Consider the following 14,940-nt stretch of genomic DNA (forward strand, 5'->3'; position numbering starts at 1 on the left):
GGCCACAAAAATACAGTGAATGCTAAGTACCTATAAAAAGTTTTCACCCCTTTTATTGATTTTATGAATCAATCATGGTCAATGTAATTTGGCTTTTATGGCAAGTAAAGACCTCTTTAATGTCAAAGTAAAAACAGATTTCTACAAATTAATGTCAAGTAAACAAATATGTAATGTAAAATGAGTGACTGCATAAATTTTCTACCTTTACAAGCCTCCCAGGGCCAGCTGCCAAGAAGCATCCCCTCATGTTGCTGCTACCACTGTACTTCACAGTGGATGTGTTCATGGTGATTAGTAGTGTTTGATGTCTGGACTTTCCAGAACCAGTGATACTACAATCACTTTAGACACAGTCACTGCACTCAGGTGATCCACATTTCACTAATTGTGAGACTACAAGCACCGATTGGCTGGACCTCTGTTGAATTTGGTCAGTCAATTTAAAGGTGCAGCATGTAAAAACTGAGGAATCTTAGTAACATCATACAGTCAGAATCTAGATTGTGATGCACACTTCTGAAGGTGACAGTAGCATCCAGTGAAATTTTTATTTGCTCCCTACTCAAAGCTACTACTCTCTCAGAGGTCTGTGATCAAATCAGTCTGAACAAAGAAATCACTCACATCTTCCTGAGAAATAAATGATCAAATTGCCTCTTGCTCCAGTTGCTGCTCTGCACTAACTTTACCTACTGTATGTTGAATTGCGTGAGATGATGATTAGCATTTTCACGCTCAAATCATCTTTGAGCCTAGGGTTACGGTGTCCCAGTCTGCAGTCCTTGCTGCTGTCTCTCCTCCACATTCTCCAGGACTCTTTGAAAAGAAGAAACCATGCATATTTATAACTTAATATCACACCCAACCTTAACAACTCTATTGTGGGAGCATCCAGTTTGAGCTAGCCAGCTCTGTTTGCACGTGTATCTGCATCTGTGTGTTGTTTTCCTTGACGATCTTTGATATTTTACACCCTTGTCTCTGCTTGTATTCACGCAAGCACATGTGCACCTTTATTTTTAGGGCAGCTGCGTTGTGCTGTCGGGTCAAGCGGGGTGCCAAAGGACCTTAGTGAGAAGGACATAGCTCAAAGTCCAAGTATGTTTCCACCGCTCATCCATCACCGTACAGCTGACAGCTGACAAAAACAAACACCGCCCAGGTTGGCTGCAGCACATTTAGGCATGTGCCCCGTGTCACTGTACTCCCAAATTCATGTGCAGGCATCTGCTTTTGAACACAATCCAACAATGTTAATGAGGGGGAGTAAAGGGGGAGGGATTACAGAATGATGCCTGGTGATAGACCCCCCAGTAAACAAACAGGACCTAGAGGTTTAGGGGTTTGACATGTCAGAGAGATACAACATTTTCCTTTGACCTCCTGACCAGCTTGCCTTATTTCAAGTGTGGCATAAAGTCTTTACTGGTACTGTTTAAGGATGTACATTACCATTGTTTTAAGGCTGTGAAAAACCCAGGGGGTGTTTAGCAAAGACTTTAAGTGAGGTCATGCTATGCTGTACTTTCACTGGACTAAATGAGCAAATAATAGAAAAGCTTAATCTTTTCTTTAGGCCAGGAGCTTAACACTAGGGCTTACAGGGCAATAAACAAAGTTGCTTTTAAAGAGAGGCATTACCAGTTCAAAATGTTAAAACCAGTTTACTCTGCATGTTGTAAATTGTCCTCATAGGCTCTGGAGGAGCCTATAGTCTGAGAAAATAACCCTAATGATGTCATCTGCCTTGTTTTAGATTATTTATTCATAAAAAAACTTATATGGGAGCCTTCATCATACATCCATATATTTTATTGTACTCTGCTTTCTTGTGATAAGAAGTACATTTGGATTATTTTCTCAAGATACTTATGAATCTTGTTATTTTTGGATAACAACACTGGTTCTCCCATGATAAACATTATAAGATCTAGAGGGAAACAACTTAAAGTAACATGTTATCTAGCCTCATGAATCAAACAAAATCTTGAGAAAACAACTGAAACTTACTCATTTACACTAGACAATAATTCTGAATAATAATTGAGTATAAGAAAATGTATGTAGCATGTCCGTAGTAGTGTCTGTAGTTATGAACTTTTACCATCATGGTCTTCCTTAATGTCAAAATTATATAATTTTCCATCTGGGATGCTGTATGATGAAGTGTTTTGGTAGTTTAATCCATAAATGGGAATATTGATTAAATATATATATATATATATATATATATATATATATATATATACTTATACTAAGTCAACTAAGAAATTGCAGCACTCAATAAGATTCATACTTAATGTTATTAGGTATTACATAATTGACAGGATTAAACATTTTGTTCAAAAGTGAGGTTAAGAAGGTCTTATCCAAAAAATATGTGATGGCTTTGTATTGCTGAAAGCTATCAGTTTAGAAAAACCAGTCTTGCTACTATCATGCTGTTCAAATGAAGTAGTCACAAAATCCATTTTCAGTAAAGGTGATGCATTTCCCTCTACATTTGGTCAATGCAGCCCTTTCACTTGCTTGGAAAGGTGAGTCACATTTGTAAATATTATTGTTATGTAATATATACACACAAAAATATATGTAATTTTTACAGTTTCATTTTATTTCTTAATCTAATTGTTCTTATATCAGCTCATTTCCTTCTAATACTTTAACTCATTTCTGTACTTGGTGTTTTGGTTGAGTTGTACGGCAGGCCGTCAGTGCCATTATTTTTGGCCATTGTGTTTTTTTTTACACTTTGATAACTGCCAGTTTTTACAAAACTCTCCTATAATGCACGGAAACCTATTTTTCTGTGTGGCTTCATTCTTCTTGTCTCTCTACATGCCAGTAAGTCCAAAGTGTCTTCAACCAATCAATAAAACATAACATTATTAAGTGAAAAATGCCGAAATGAAGAGATAAGTCAATAATCACACAATAACAGTGACATAAACATTCCTGTTTATTATTCAAGTATAAATATAACCGGAATTAATTCCTTGTCACTTTAACAAAGATGTTTAAAGGGATAGCTTGTGACTGTCAATTTAAAGATGGAATTGAGGTTGAAGCTCAGTTTGCTAAAAGGATTTATTTATATGAGAAAACGTCCCATCTCCTTTTTTTTTTTTAAAGACTTGTATTGAAGACCAGCAAGAGCAAGAACCAAAACAGTCAAAATTGCTTATCTACCCATGGTCAACAAGTTTAAGCTGTTTCCCCTTTGCAGCTCTTGAAATATGGTTCTCACTATGCATTTAATTCTGTTTCAACAGGCATCATTTTAATGCCCTTTAGGATTTCTTTAACTACTTCCAGCACATGTTAGTTGTAAAAATGACACCTTGTCTACTGTACAACTGTCTCTAAATGTGCAAACTATACAGTTATTATACAGCCTAGTGTACTGCCCATAATCTGTAACTCCATAACCTACAGAACAGGAGATATGCTGTAACTTTTACAGCTCTTTAATTTGCTCTTAATCTGACAACAAATGGAGAATAGGCATAGGCAGCTATGTGCCTACAAGTAGGAGAGAAACAGAAACTGTGCAAATACTTTTGGGATTTTATTTCAGTGACAATGAGAAAAGAGAAACAAGGCAGTTTTTTTTAAAAGTAAAGGTTACATTTTAACATGTAATCTCCAACACTGTAAAACATGGATTAGGCCAATACTTTGTTTTAATTAGAGATGGGCCAATTGACATTGCTCAGTTCCGGTCTAATTCCCTTACATAAGTACAGATACCCAATATGATTATGGTATGATCTGTAAACTTACACAATGCCCCAGTAAACTTGAAACTGTATTTCTTATCCAGTGACCAAAAAAGTTTTTTTTTTTAAATGGGTAAAACACAGCATAAAAAAGTTATTACCAATACATTTATTCAGACTTTTTGCATGCTTCACATAGAAACAGGTTATAGCAACAACTGTAATGCTTTAGCTAAGTAAATATTAGAAACTGCAGTGAACTGTGAAAAATAGCAGCAACAACTGTAAACAGCCAACAGCACCACAGGGCTACAGTAGCAAACTGAATAGTTAATCCAGGTTTTTTATTTATTTATTATTCAGCACAAACATCAGAATTTGGATGGGTCAGTGCCATTAGTCTGATGTGTGAAACAAAAATAATTTAAATATTGAACCCCAATATCTGGACAGATCTTACTGAGAATGGCATGGCTATATTAGAGCTGCCCTGCAGAAGAGATAAGGTTAAGTATGAGTGAAGATTACAGGAACAAAAACTGAAACAAGAGACATCAGAAAGGTGTTAAAGGGACCACGATTTAACCCAAAATTCTCAGAACTTGTTTACAAAATGCTCAAAATTGACCATTGCTTCACTGAGTGTTGGCATGTATTTCAGATTCTGCTCCATAAACAGTATTGGCCAAGCTAGTTTGTCCAATTTAGCATTAGCATTCTTGATTTTTTGTTTTGTTTGTTAAATAACTTTAATTTCAATTCAAATGTATTTTTAGGAGGACAAAGTTACTCCATGAAGCAAAAAGACGCATAAGATGCAGTGTGCGCCCTTCAAATAATAGCACGTTTGGCTTTCCATACAGCTCAGTGCGCGCACATTACCCGCGTGGTTCATGTTTTCTGGACTCGCTCGCGGACTCAAAGAAAAGGTTGGTGCTGAGCTCGCGCTGTAATCTGTGACAGCTGGAAATGGACAGCGACAACGGAGCAGCAGAGAAGTCGCCTTTCACAGGTAGGAAACCCATTTTCTCTTAAATTTCTACCTGCCAACGCAATCTCTCTGCTTCTTTCATTTATAACTCTGAGACGTAAGCTTTTTAAAAACATTAATTCGGTATAAAAGAGCTGCGAACAGTTTTGTGTTGAGGTTACAATTCAGGTAGTTTGGCTTACGACAGTACACTTTATCCTCCTTTCACCCTGCCGGAATTAAGTTCGTGTGCACTTTTCTTACTTTAAATTGACACTTTTCTTACTTTTGTTGAAATGGCTGCCGTTGCTTTGTAAATGTTGACTTTTAATACGGTGGCAATGCTGTTAAATGAAGGCTATCAGTAGCCTATCTGCCGTCTGAGGATGCTAACAATTTGGGGCTTTGCTGGCACAAGTAGGTTTGTAATTCTTTGTGGGAAACTATGGTTTAATACCGTTTAAGATGCACAAACGTGAGGATATTTAAGTTTCAGACTGTGTATTTGTATGGTATTAGCTCTGGTTTGTGTTAAAACGTCTTACTTGCAGGTGAAGGTTGAGTGTTTTAAAGGTTACTGTCTCTATGTGCACAATTTCACACTATTGTCTGTCTATGTGTGCTTACAGATGCTTCTTGAATGTGTCAGCCTCCATAAGTATTGTTAGAGAGCTAGAAGTGGATCAGACAATTTATACAATGAGCAATACAAAAAGACTAGAAATGTTCTTACATACTTATTTGTGGAATCAGTTTGTTTTTTTTTTCTTTCTTTTTGAGGCAGGGTTATCTTGGCTTTTGTAAAAGCAAATTGCCATTTTTCGTAGGGCTAAATGCCCCCCCCCCCACACACACACACTTTGTATACCTAACCCATAGTGTGTTTAATAGCTTTTTATTATGAGAGAAGCATGCTTTGGCTCCCTCTCCTTCTCCTGTATATGGAACAATAATGGAGTCACCCATCTATTATTGGGAGCTACTCTTTTCTTCTCAGCTACAAGATCATATACTGGTCTGTGTGTAGGTTTTTCTCCTTGGTGTTAAGTCTATATTTGTAACCTTTGCCATGATGGTACCCTCTTATTTTTGTAGTTTCTTTAATAAGGATACGCTGTTCCATTTACTGCATGTGTCGAAGGTTTGGCCTTCGCAGCACATGTGGTGGAGGTGAATGTAAATAGCTGTGGATGATAGCATCAGCCACATAAATGACACTTCTCAAGGAGAAAAGAGTGAACATGTATGTCGACGGTGATGTTCTCGGTCATGGTATTGATTGTTTGAAAAATGAAGTGTAAGATAAATAGAAATTTTCCTCATTTTAATATTTTTTTGTCTGATGGAGAGACCTATATAAGAAGAAACCTTCTGTGCCGAGGTGATGAAAAGCTTTAAAATGACGTATTTTGACTCTATACAGGAACCACATGACAATCTAATGGTTACAAGATGTCAAGGAATCCAAAATAACTTTTTTGATAGCACTGAACATGTGATAAATGAATATTTGAGTAATTGTAGTAAACAATACACAGTATATCAAAAAAGGCCATTAATGCAAAATAATCTGGTGATAGAACAACAAAGTTCTGATCTTTTAGTCTCATGTTTAAGTGACAATATTATCATGTAAGACCAAAACTTTCAGAAGATTTCAGCTCTCCCATCATGATTTTAAACAGAGCATCGTCTAAATGGACAATTTTTGGTGATTATAATCAATATTGTGTGCATGTAGAGTTCTATTTTTGTTGCCGTGGTATCAATATCATCTAATCTCTCCACTTGAATTGTACCAAAATTAAAAAATCAGCTGTATTTTAGACCTTACTGTTCACATTTCCTGTCAGCGTGTCTTCCTGTAGATGAGCGTCTCTCACCCTGTCATTACTGTGAGTGTTGCATTGGCATGCTCAGCTTCAATCCAAGCCGAGTAGCCCCACTTCTGACCGCCTCATCATCATCTTCTGCATCCTCTTTCAATGACCTTCCTCTCCTCCGTCCCCTCTGCGTCAGCTTCAAACCTAAATGGCTCCAAATGACGCGTGCCCGCCTTCCTGCCAAGCAGTGTGCTCAGCCTGAGAGATGTTGAGATGTTCTTTCAGACTGCATGCAAGCAGTCATTTTCGCTGTGAACAAAAGGTCCTTGATTCATCGAATCCCCGCGCCTCCTACCGCTCACTCTCATGGGCGATGCTGTAATTTTCACCAGCATTTCCCCCCCCGTGCAAGCCTTAGAGAGTTGGGCGTGTTTTTTCATTCGTTGTGTGATGGGTTTTTTTGGTCCGTTTAGGTGTCCACACAGCTGGGCCACAATCACTGGCAGCATGAAGACTTAGATGAACAGAACCAAAGCCTTAGGACCATTTAAATTTAAGCAAGCTCACTTCTGTATTTCAAGTTCTAGGTGTAAAACAGCTCAGCTGAAATTGTCATGAAAAGGCAGTCAGTTCTTTCATAATAACTGGATACACTGTAAATAGCTTTTCATGGAGGATCAGGAGATTCAGAATTTCCTGATTCAGTGACAAAATGAGATCCAAAAACCAGTGCAACATGACCTAAGAGGCCCAGTTGCCATTAGGGCTGCACAGTTACTAATCTTTTGTCTATTCAATAAACATAAGCAGTAAGTCATTCTATATCATAACCAACATTATATAAGATCGATCAAACAAGGACTTGTATTGAAAGGAATGTTAATTTATTTGTCATTCATATTTTAATAAAGCAAAACATATATAAATAAGGAAATGGTTTTTTAAAATGAACTATCTATAAAATATCTAAGCTTAAATATTTATATTTAGCTGTTATTTTGACACATTTCAGGTTGAAGAGATATTTCACCTTCTGTGATTTGAGAATTACAGAACATGTTGTGATTTAATCTAAACTCTGATTAATTTCCCAGCCTTAGTTGTCATCCAGCAAGAAAAACAAATTATGAAGTGTGGCCATTAAAAGTCTTCAAGAAAACTATGGAGAGCAATAAAGGACATTTGCTGCATGTACTTAAGATATTTTTTTTGTATGTCTTAAATTTTTGGGAGGTTTAAAAGCTTTTTTGTAAAGAAATATGTGGAAATGAATTAAATCATTAAAATAGATAAAGTAAGGTAGCCTATATTTACACACATACATTTACGAATCCATAGGTATATATGTGGATATATGTATGTAGCATACACATGTATGTATACGTCTGTATATTTTTGTTAATATATGTATTTTTATTAGTATTCCTTTTTTAAGTTTTTATTTATTTATTTTTTAAATTTGCTTTCATTGCAGATCCAAGGACTGCTGGGGTGGGATGGGGGGGTCTCCTTACTTCACAGTAACTTTTGTCATCATACACATTATTACTGATGTACTTTAACGTGTAAAAACCCAATAAAATGATCTAAGCAAAAAAAAAAAAAAAAAAAAAAAAATTCAAAGCAATAATTGCGAATCTATTTACAAGTTACAGTAAACTGAGTTTTTCTTTCTGAAGCTATAGCATTGAATAAATGTTTATTATTGTATTTTTTAGTTTTTTTTATTTGACTGGTGTAACTAAGTTTTACATGTTAAAATGGACAAACTAAACTAAACTAAACTTGTTTTATTTTTGGAAACAGTTGGATATCTTGGGGCAACATTTTAAGTGTAAATCTGAGTTCATTTTGGCAAAATCAGTTAAAAAATATTGGTTCAATAAAAGTTTTAGACTCTGCTTTAGATTAACTTTTTGTTTTCAATTTCAGTTTTTTTAGTTTTTAATTCTTGTTAGTTTTTGTTAGTTTATCTTAATGAAAATGATTAGTTTTATTTGTTCTTATTAGTTTTAGTGTTTTTTTTTGTCTTTGTATTGTAAATAGGTAGAAAGGTTTCAAGCCACTTCTTAAATAAATCTGAAATATTTTCTGACATGAGAGACAAACTGTAAGGACAGACTGTACCTCTCTCAGTATATTGGTGTCAAATAGAAACGAATGACTTTTTTCATGTTTTATTATAGTTTTATTTAAGCAAACACTCAGTTCAGGTTCAGTGAGTAGTTGTGTTTTAATAAAGCCTAATATTTATGTAATTTTCAGATAAAATAATTGTTTTTTTGCAATTTAGTTTCCATTGTTTTATACATTTTAGTTCACAGTAAGCACCTTGGTAAAAGAAGACCTCCATTTGTTTTAGAAAGTGCAAGGACGTGTTAATCTGTCAGTGTAATGGCGACTTCCGCATTTGATTTTGACAAAAAATTAAAGGAATAATAATGTGTCAAAGATCTCAAATAGGTTATTATGTTCCCCTTCTCCTACAGAATTTGACTTGTAGATCAGGTCAGTGAAATGCTTTATGCACTGTCAAATATTTAACATTTAATCCCAAATATTTACTTGAATTTGTAAAACAGAAATATTTAAGACAGACAGGAAACAAAAACGAAAAGTGAAATACAAAAACTGCTGCTCCAGTGAAGACGATCTTGGCTGTTTTCATCTTTGATATTATACTGGTTACCTGTAAAGGCCTCATACAGGTATTTCATTTTCACAAATATATCAAAACAATCTATTGATGTAAAACAAAAAAGTCAGACGCGGGGCAGCCTTGCCTTCTACGCATGTCTGGAGGCCACATTCACGGATTATTTCTATCCCAAACACCGACGATGAAGCTGAGTGACCGGCCCGTCTCATCCCTCTCTCTCTTTTTCTTGCCTCTGAGCGTTTTTCTTCTTCTTTTTTTTTTTTTCTCTTTTTTGCCATTTGGCTGCCGCCGTCTGTCTCAGTAAAAACCATCAGCTGTGAAATTGAGAATAATCATGTGGAACGAGATTGGGATGGGAGCAGCTTGAGCTCCCGCCCTCCAATGTCAATGGACTCATGGCTCCTGCTGATAAAGTCCACCGAGGAATGAGCAAACAAACGCAAAATACGTTCTGTTGACCTGCGAGGACTCATGTTTTTTGTTCCCGGTGTTACCTAGCTTAGATTTTTTTTAAACTCTATTGTTGGAGTAAAAGATGGCCAGAAAAATGTCTGATTTGTGTTACTTCTTTGTTTCAAATCATATCCTAGAGGTATTCTTAAATACTATTTAGCAGCCCTGGGATGTTTTTGGATATCCACTGACAGTATGTGTATTTAATACAAATGCAAAAGTAAGGGAATGTAACTATTCTACAATACAGTACAAAAACAAAACTATTCGAATAAGAGACAATTTAGATGGGACAAAAAAATAGCAAGATTCTTTTTATCTAAAAAAAAAAAATGAACAAGGTCTTTTTGAAAGTAGGGCTGGGTTATATGCATCAAAATTTAGAGCTTAATATTTTTGGATTACTGGCGATACACATTATAGATATCTCTGTTTAGTTAAAGAAATTATAAATCAAAGTCATTTGTCACTAAGGCACTTTTATTACCAGACAGCTGCACAATGTCAGCGTTTATGGAAAGTGATGCAAGAAAATAAACTACCCATTTGCGAATAATAATAATGATATTAAATAGAAAATGCCCCCTGAATAACATAAATAAAATAGCAATTCCCCCATGTAGTCTGAAGTAACCTAACTGTTATTTCAATTATAAATATTTTAAAAAGTACTGAAGAAAATAACCAGTCATGGCTGCTGCTGTTGTTGTTTTTTTTGCCGTGGTATTGAAAAAGTATTGATGTCTTTGGAATTTTACTAGTTTTCTGGGCTCAAACTTTCCAGCTGGTTTATGGATTAGCTCTTGTCCCTCCAAAGTCTCACTGGTTAGACCCACCACTGCCTCTTCAATGAGAAATCACAACCCAAATTTCAAGAGAAATCCAACAACTTATTTTATTTGACGAAAACTGTAGTAGTTTGGACCGTAGATGTGTTAAAACATGACTGAGCAAAGAGATGGGACGTGTGTTTTCAAAAATGCATCATTACAGAAGCCCAAGAAGGACATTTTATTTTTCCAAGTTGCCCATGATAACATACATTTGGCTGTTTTTCAGGGATCTTGAGAAATTAACATATTACGTTGGGAATACTAGTTTTTTTATCCCAAGATTATGAGATTAAAGGATTCAAATCTAGAGGAAAAAAAATCGAATTTACTCTTTAATGATGGAAAAGTGGGAATAGAGTAAAAATATGGATGTATGTCCACATACATCTTTCTTGCCCCTTGGACATTCAGACACTTTTTTTTCCAGGCATACAATCACGACACACTGACAGCTCTACTGCCCACTTTATCGTCTGGATCCACAAATGCTCCGAAGAACTGAAGAACTTAGAAACACTTGGACATGAATGTGCTAGTGTGCCCTTTGTCACAGCCTCTACCACTGCTGTCCTTTTCATTCACTGGTTGGAATATCTTTTATTAAGTCCTTTTGTTATGTCATTAAAACGCCATGTTCAGTGTCTGTTTCACACAGAGAGCAGAGGAGAGACAAAGCGATGTCTCCTGATCCCTACAAGTTTCTTTTTACATCCTAATCTACAGATTTCTTTTTAGAGTGAATTTAAACCAGTGCTTCTCAACTGGTCTAGCACCCCATCACTGCCTCCCTAGCAGCAAATCCTGACCCAAATTTCTTCAGTGTTTCACTTCTGGTTAAATGTTTTTAATCACAAGTGGGGAAGTCTGGACTTGAGATGCACCAGAACAAAGAGATGTGGACAAATCCTTCAAAATAAAAGCATATCATAGATTTAAGCCACAGTTTTTAACGGGTACACATACAGAAAGGTGAAAATGGCTTTGTGGCCCACATAGGGGTCCTGACCCACCCGCTGAGAACCAGAGATTCAGAGTACCAGGAGGATGCAACGAGGACAATGTCACTGATTTGGTCGCTCTGGAGATAATAGGCAGTCTTTTTTTTTTCTCTAATCACCAGTCGGTTTGTCTTTGTGTAATATGAGTGATTTCAGTCAACCAAGATTTTCATCGGTTGATTTCTGCACTACTGGTGTGGTGTACATTTTAAAAATCCTGCTGTTGTGTTTAAATTTAAATAATTTCCTCTATAACTGAAGATGATGTTAAAAAGCTGCTATTTTCCATCGCCTATGATGGCTCCTGACTTGTAGTGTTGTTTTTAAAGCATGTTTTAAAGGCCAACTGTCTGAAGAAAGTAGGAAATCTTCTTTTGAAAAGCTGAAATGACGCATTTTTATTTAAATCAATTGGCAAAATAGGATTATTTTTCTGTCCTTCACCGAATCGATTGAACCACTGATTGTTTCAGCTCCATTAAACACACCTCATTATGTCATTGGTGAGAGAAAATTCAGGTGATAGAAAAAGAGATCAATACTCTCACAGTCAGATTGTGTTGTTTCACATTTACCGTAGAGCTTTAGAGCGGCCATTTTCTGCCCAGGAGTGTATTGTTGCACCCCCTGCCTTTGTCGTCGCTAACACTCCCTCTGCAGCTGTCTGATAGGTGCGGGGAAACGGCGAAAAACAAATTTTTCACACCAAAAGCGGTCTGTTGTTGTTCCGTTTGACTAATCTTGCAAATAAGAAGTAGGAAAAACACCGTCCAGCATCGATAATGATTTATAATGGACTGCCAGTGAAATCACAAACCCCGGTCACCCTGGTAGGAAGCCTGCACCAGTAAATGTGCCGCTAAAACCTTATCACAACAGACACACATCAGATTCCTCCCCCCTAACCTCCCCCTCCCTGCCCCGCCTCACCTCCGACTCTCTGAAATGGATTTCTGCTTAAGTCTCCCATCAAAGCTGTAATGGCTCTGGGGCTGTGTCATTACCAGTCAGACGAGTCTCTCCTTCACACAGCAGAGGCTTCAACCTGCTTCTGGACTGATAACTGCCGTCTTTATTTGGCTGCTTAGAAGCAAAGTCGGAGGGCAAAGCCACCTCCCTGACTCTCTGCTGATCCCCCCCCCCCTTCAAAGCGACGGTCTGTCAGAGCCCAAGGTGCGAAAACGCTCCTTCAAGGTGCTGCAGAACTGTGAAATGCCAACCAAAGATCAATATAGGACATGTTATGACAACACAAGCAGGTCAATACTGGGTTGTGATGAACTGAAAGACTGTCTGCAAGTTTAATGTTTGCCTGTACGCAGTTATAGAGCTTAGACACCGCAGTATGGGCTCTATAACGTATAAAAAGATTTATCCAAGACAAACACAATAGCAGAAAACACAACACTGGAGACAGAAGCAGAGAATCTCATCTCAGTGTAACCCTGCCTATTGCTTGTAGTTAATGAACCAGTCTAATACCTGCTGTGTTCCCACAGGCTAACCCAGACTTCACATGGATGTTTTACTCAGAGCTGGCAAGAAAACATCCACCTAAAGTCCAGGTGAACAGATTTGTTTGGTGGTGTGGACATGCACACCTCATCCCCAAAGTGTTGGGACATTTAAGGAGTGCAGTGCATACGTGAAAGAGGCTTTCATCAGCTATTGACCGTATAGTTTAGGGCACTGGTTCCCAACCTGGGGTCTGGACCCCCTTAGGGGGATGCCAAAGATCACAGGCTTTGTCATCTCTGAGGTTGTCAAAATAAGGTTTGCATATCACTTGTGTTTGGCCAAAACCTCCTATCTCCATTTTTCACAGACTATTAGACTATTTTTTGTTTACAAATTAGAGCTATTGGTCACCCTTTACATCCACTGGCTTAGGTGTGGAGCATGCCTTTACATGATCTAAATTGTCATGCCTTCAAAAAAATTCAAAGGTTTCAGATGACTTTGTCCATCATTTTATTGACGGCTGGATGTAATGCAGTCCTTCAGCCAGAGGGAGGCAGTAGTGAATCTAAATGCTTTTTCCTGAGCTGCCATTGAAAACCAAAAGAAGAGGAGAGATGCAAAGAAACTAATGTAGATAATTTAACCTGAACACACAGTGTGTTAATTCTGCTGCCATAAAAGAGTAAAGATGTGCTGCTCACCTCACCTCCACTGTTTACATCTTGCGCTAGACTGAAGACTCAGTTGACAAAAATGGCACTCAGTATTTATAAAACGGTAAACAGGGGTGTTCACATAGTCAAGGTTCGGTTCACACTTTGGTTTTTGGATCACAGTTCCCCCATAGGACCCCATAGGTTTGAAGCATTGGTGAAAGTTTTTGAATTGTAGGTTTTCCTTGTGTAATACTTGTAATTGACAGTTGTACAGCCTACAGTTGGTTTAATTTTATGTTATTCATAATGTGATAGTTGGGACTGCCTATGGTGTATTAAATATGAGACAAAAAGGGATGTTAAAACAACACATAAAATGAACAGCCTGTCCCTTGTGAAATGCTAAAATAGCCTAGGTAAAACAGTTAAAAATGCTAAATAAAATACATGCCTTTATAGAGCTATGCATTATATATGTGATTTATGAGGTGTGCCATGACGCCATCATGTAGTTGTTTACTTGTGCAAAATCACTGTTGTGCACGTCAGTTAAGGAACCCAGACCAGATAATGTAAACACAGGATGGGGACGTTGTAACAGAGTTTGAACAGGGCGCCTAAATACACACGTGTAGCCTGTGTTCTCTACTTCCACATATCTGTGCATAGTGTCATCATCAGTAATGTCTTGACTGCTTTCTCATCCTGTGGTTTTTAAATCAGTGCAGAGATACTGAAGAGGAAGAAGGAGCTGGTAGATCTCGCTCCTCTGCTGCTGCTCTTGCTATCTGCTTCTTTCCTCTTCTTCACTGGTTTTTTAATGGCGTTCAGGAAACACTTACTAGCAGCACTGCCACCTAGATTGGCGGGTAAACACCGTCAATAATGTTAGCCTTTTGTCTCCTTGAGGTGTATTTGTCATGTGACTTCAGCACTGAACTGTGACCACTGAACCGAATACAAATACATTACAGCCCTGTTCACCATGATGTGGTTTTCATTGAAGCAGAGCAGTGAGGGTTTCATATTGATCAGGCCAGTTGTTTATTTTTTGTTACTTCATTCTATTGTCAGCTAAAATGTGTACACATTAGTGTTTTTTCCTTCACTGTGTACTTCATCAGGGTGTGTAATCATTTAGCTTTATAAAGGCTAATGAAGATGGATGAGGCTCTGTGTTTATTTGCATATGTAGTAAAAGTGATTGGGGTGGGGATTTTGGGGTGCAGTACAGTTGAACAGTTTTCTAGGAATTGAAAGTGTCTTCTCAGTGACAACAATTTGAAAGGACCGTCATTTTTTTTATGTTTGCCAAAATTTTTACTCCATTTTGATTTGAAACAGAAATTAAATTTCCGTCAGTTA

The 14,940-nt window shown here is 37.2% G+C and overlaps 1 protein-coding gene across 1 annotated transcript in view; it reads left to right on the forward strand.

Annotated features, from left to right (window-relative positions):
• The first annotated feature begins 4,655 nt into the window (after positions 1 to 4,655).
• The window catches only part of LOC121528522 (zinc finger protein 385C-like), a 112,824-nt gene continuing 102,539 nt past the window's right edge, over positions 4,656 to 14,940 (forward strand). The window contains exon 1 of the mRNA XM_041816021.1: positions 4,656 to 4,734. Coding sequence (XP_041671955.1) covers positions 4,692 to 4,734 — 43 coding nt within the window. The 5' untranslated portion in view covers positions 4,656 to 4,691. The remainder of the gene's footprint in view (positions 4,735 to 14,940) is intronic.

This window comes from Cheilinus undulatus, linkage group 20, assembly GCF_018320785.1.
Source record: "Cheilinus undulatus linkage group 20, ASM1832078v1, whole genome shotgun sequence".
Classification (NCBI taxonomy): domain Eukaryota; kingdom Metazoa; phylum Chordata; class Actinopteri; order Labriformes; family Labridae; genus Cheilinus; species Cheilinus undulatus.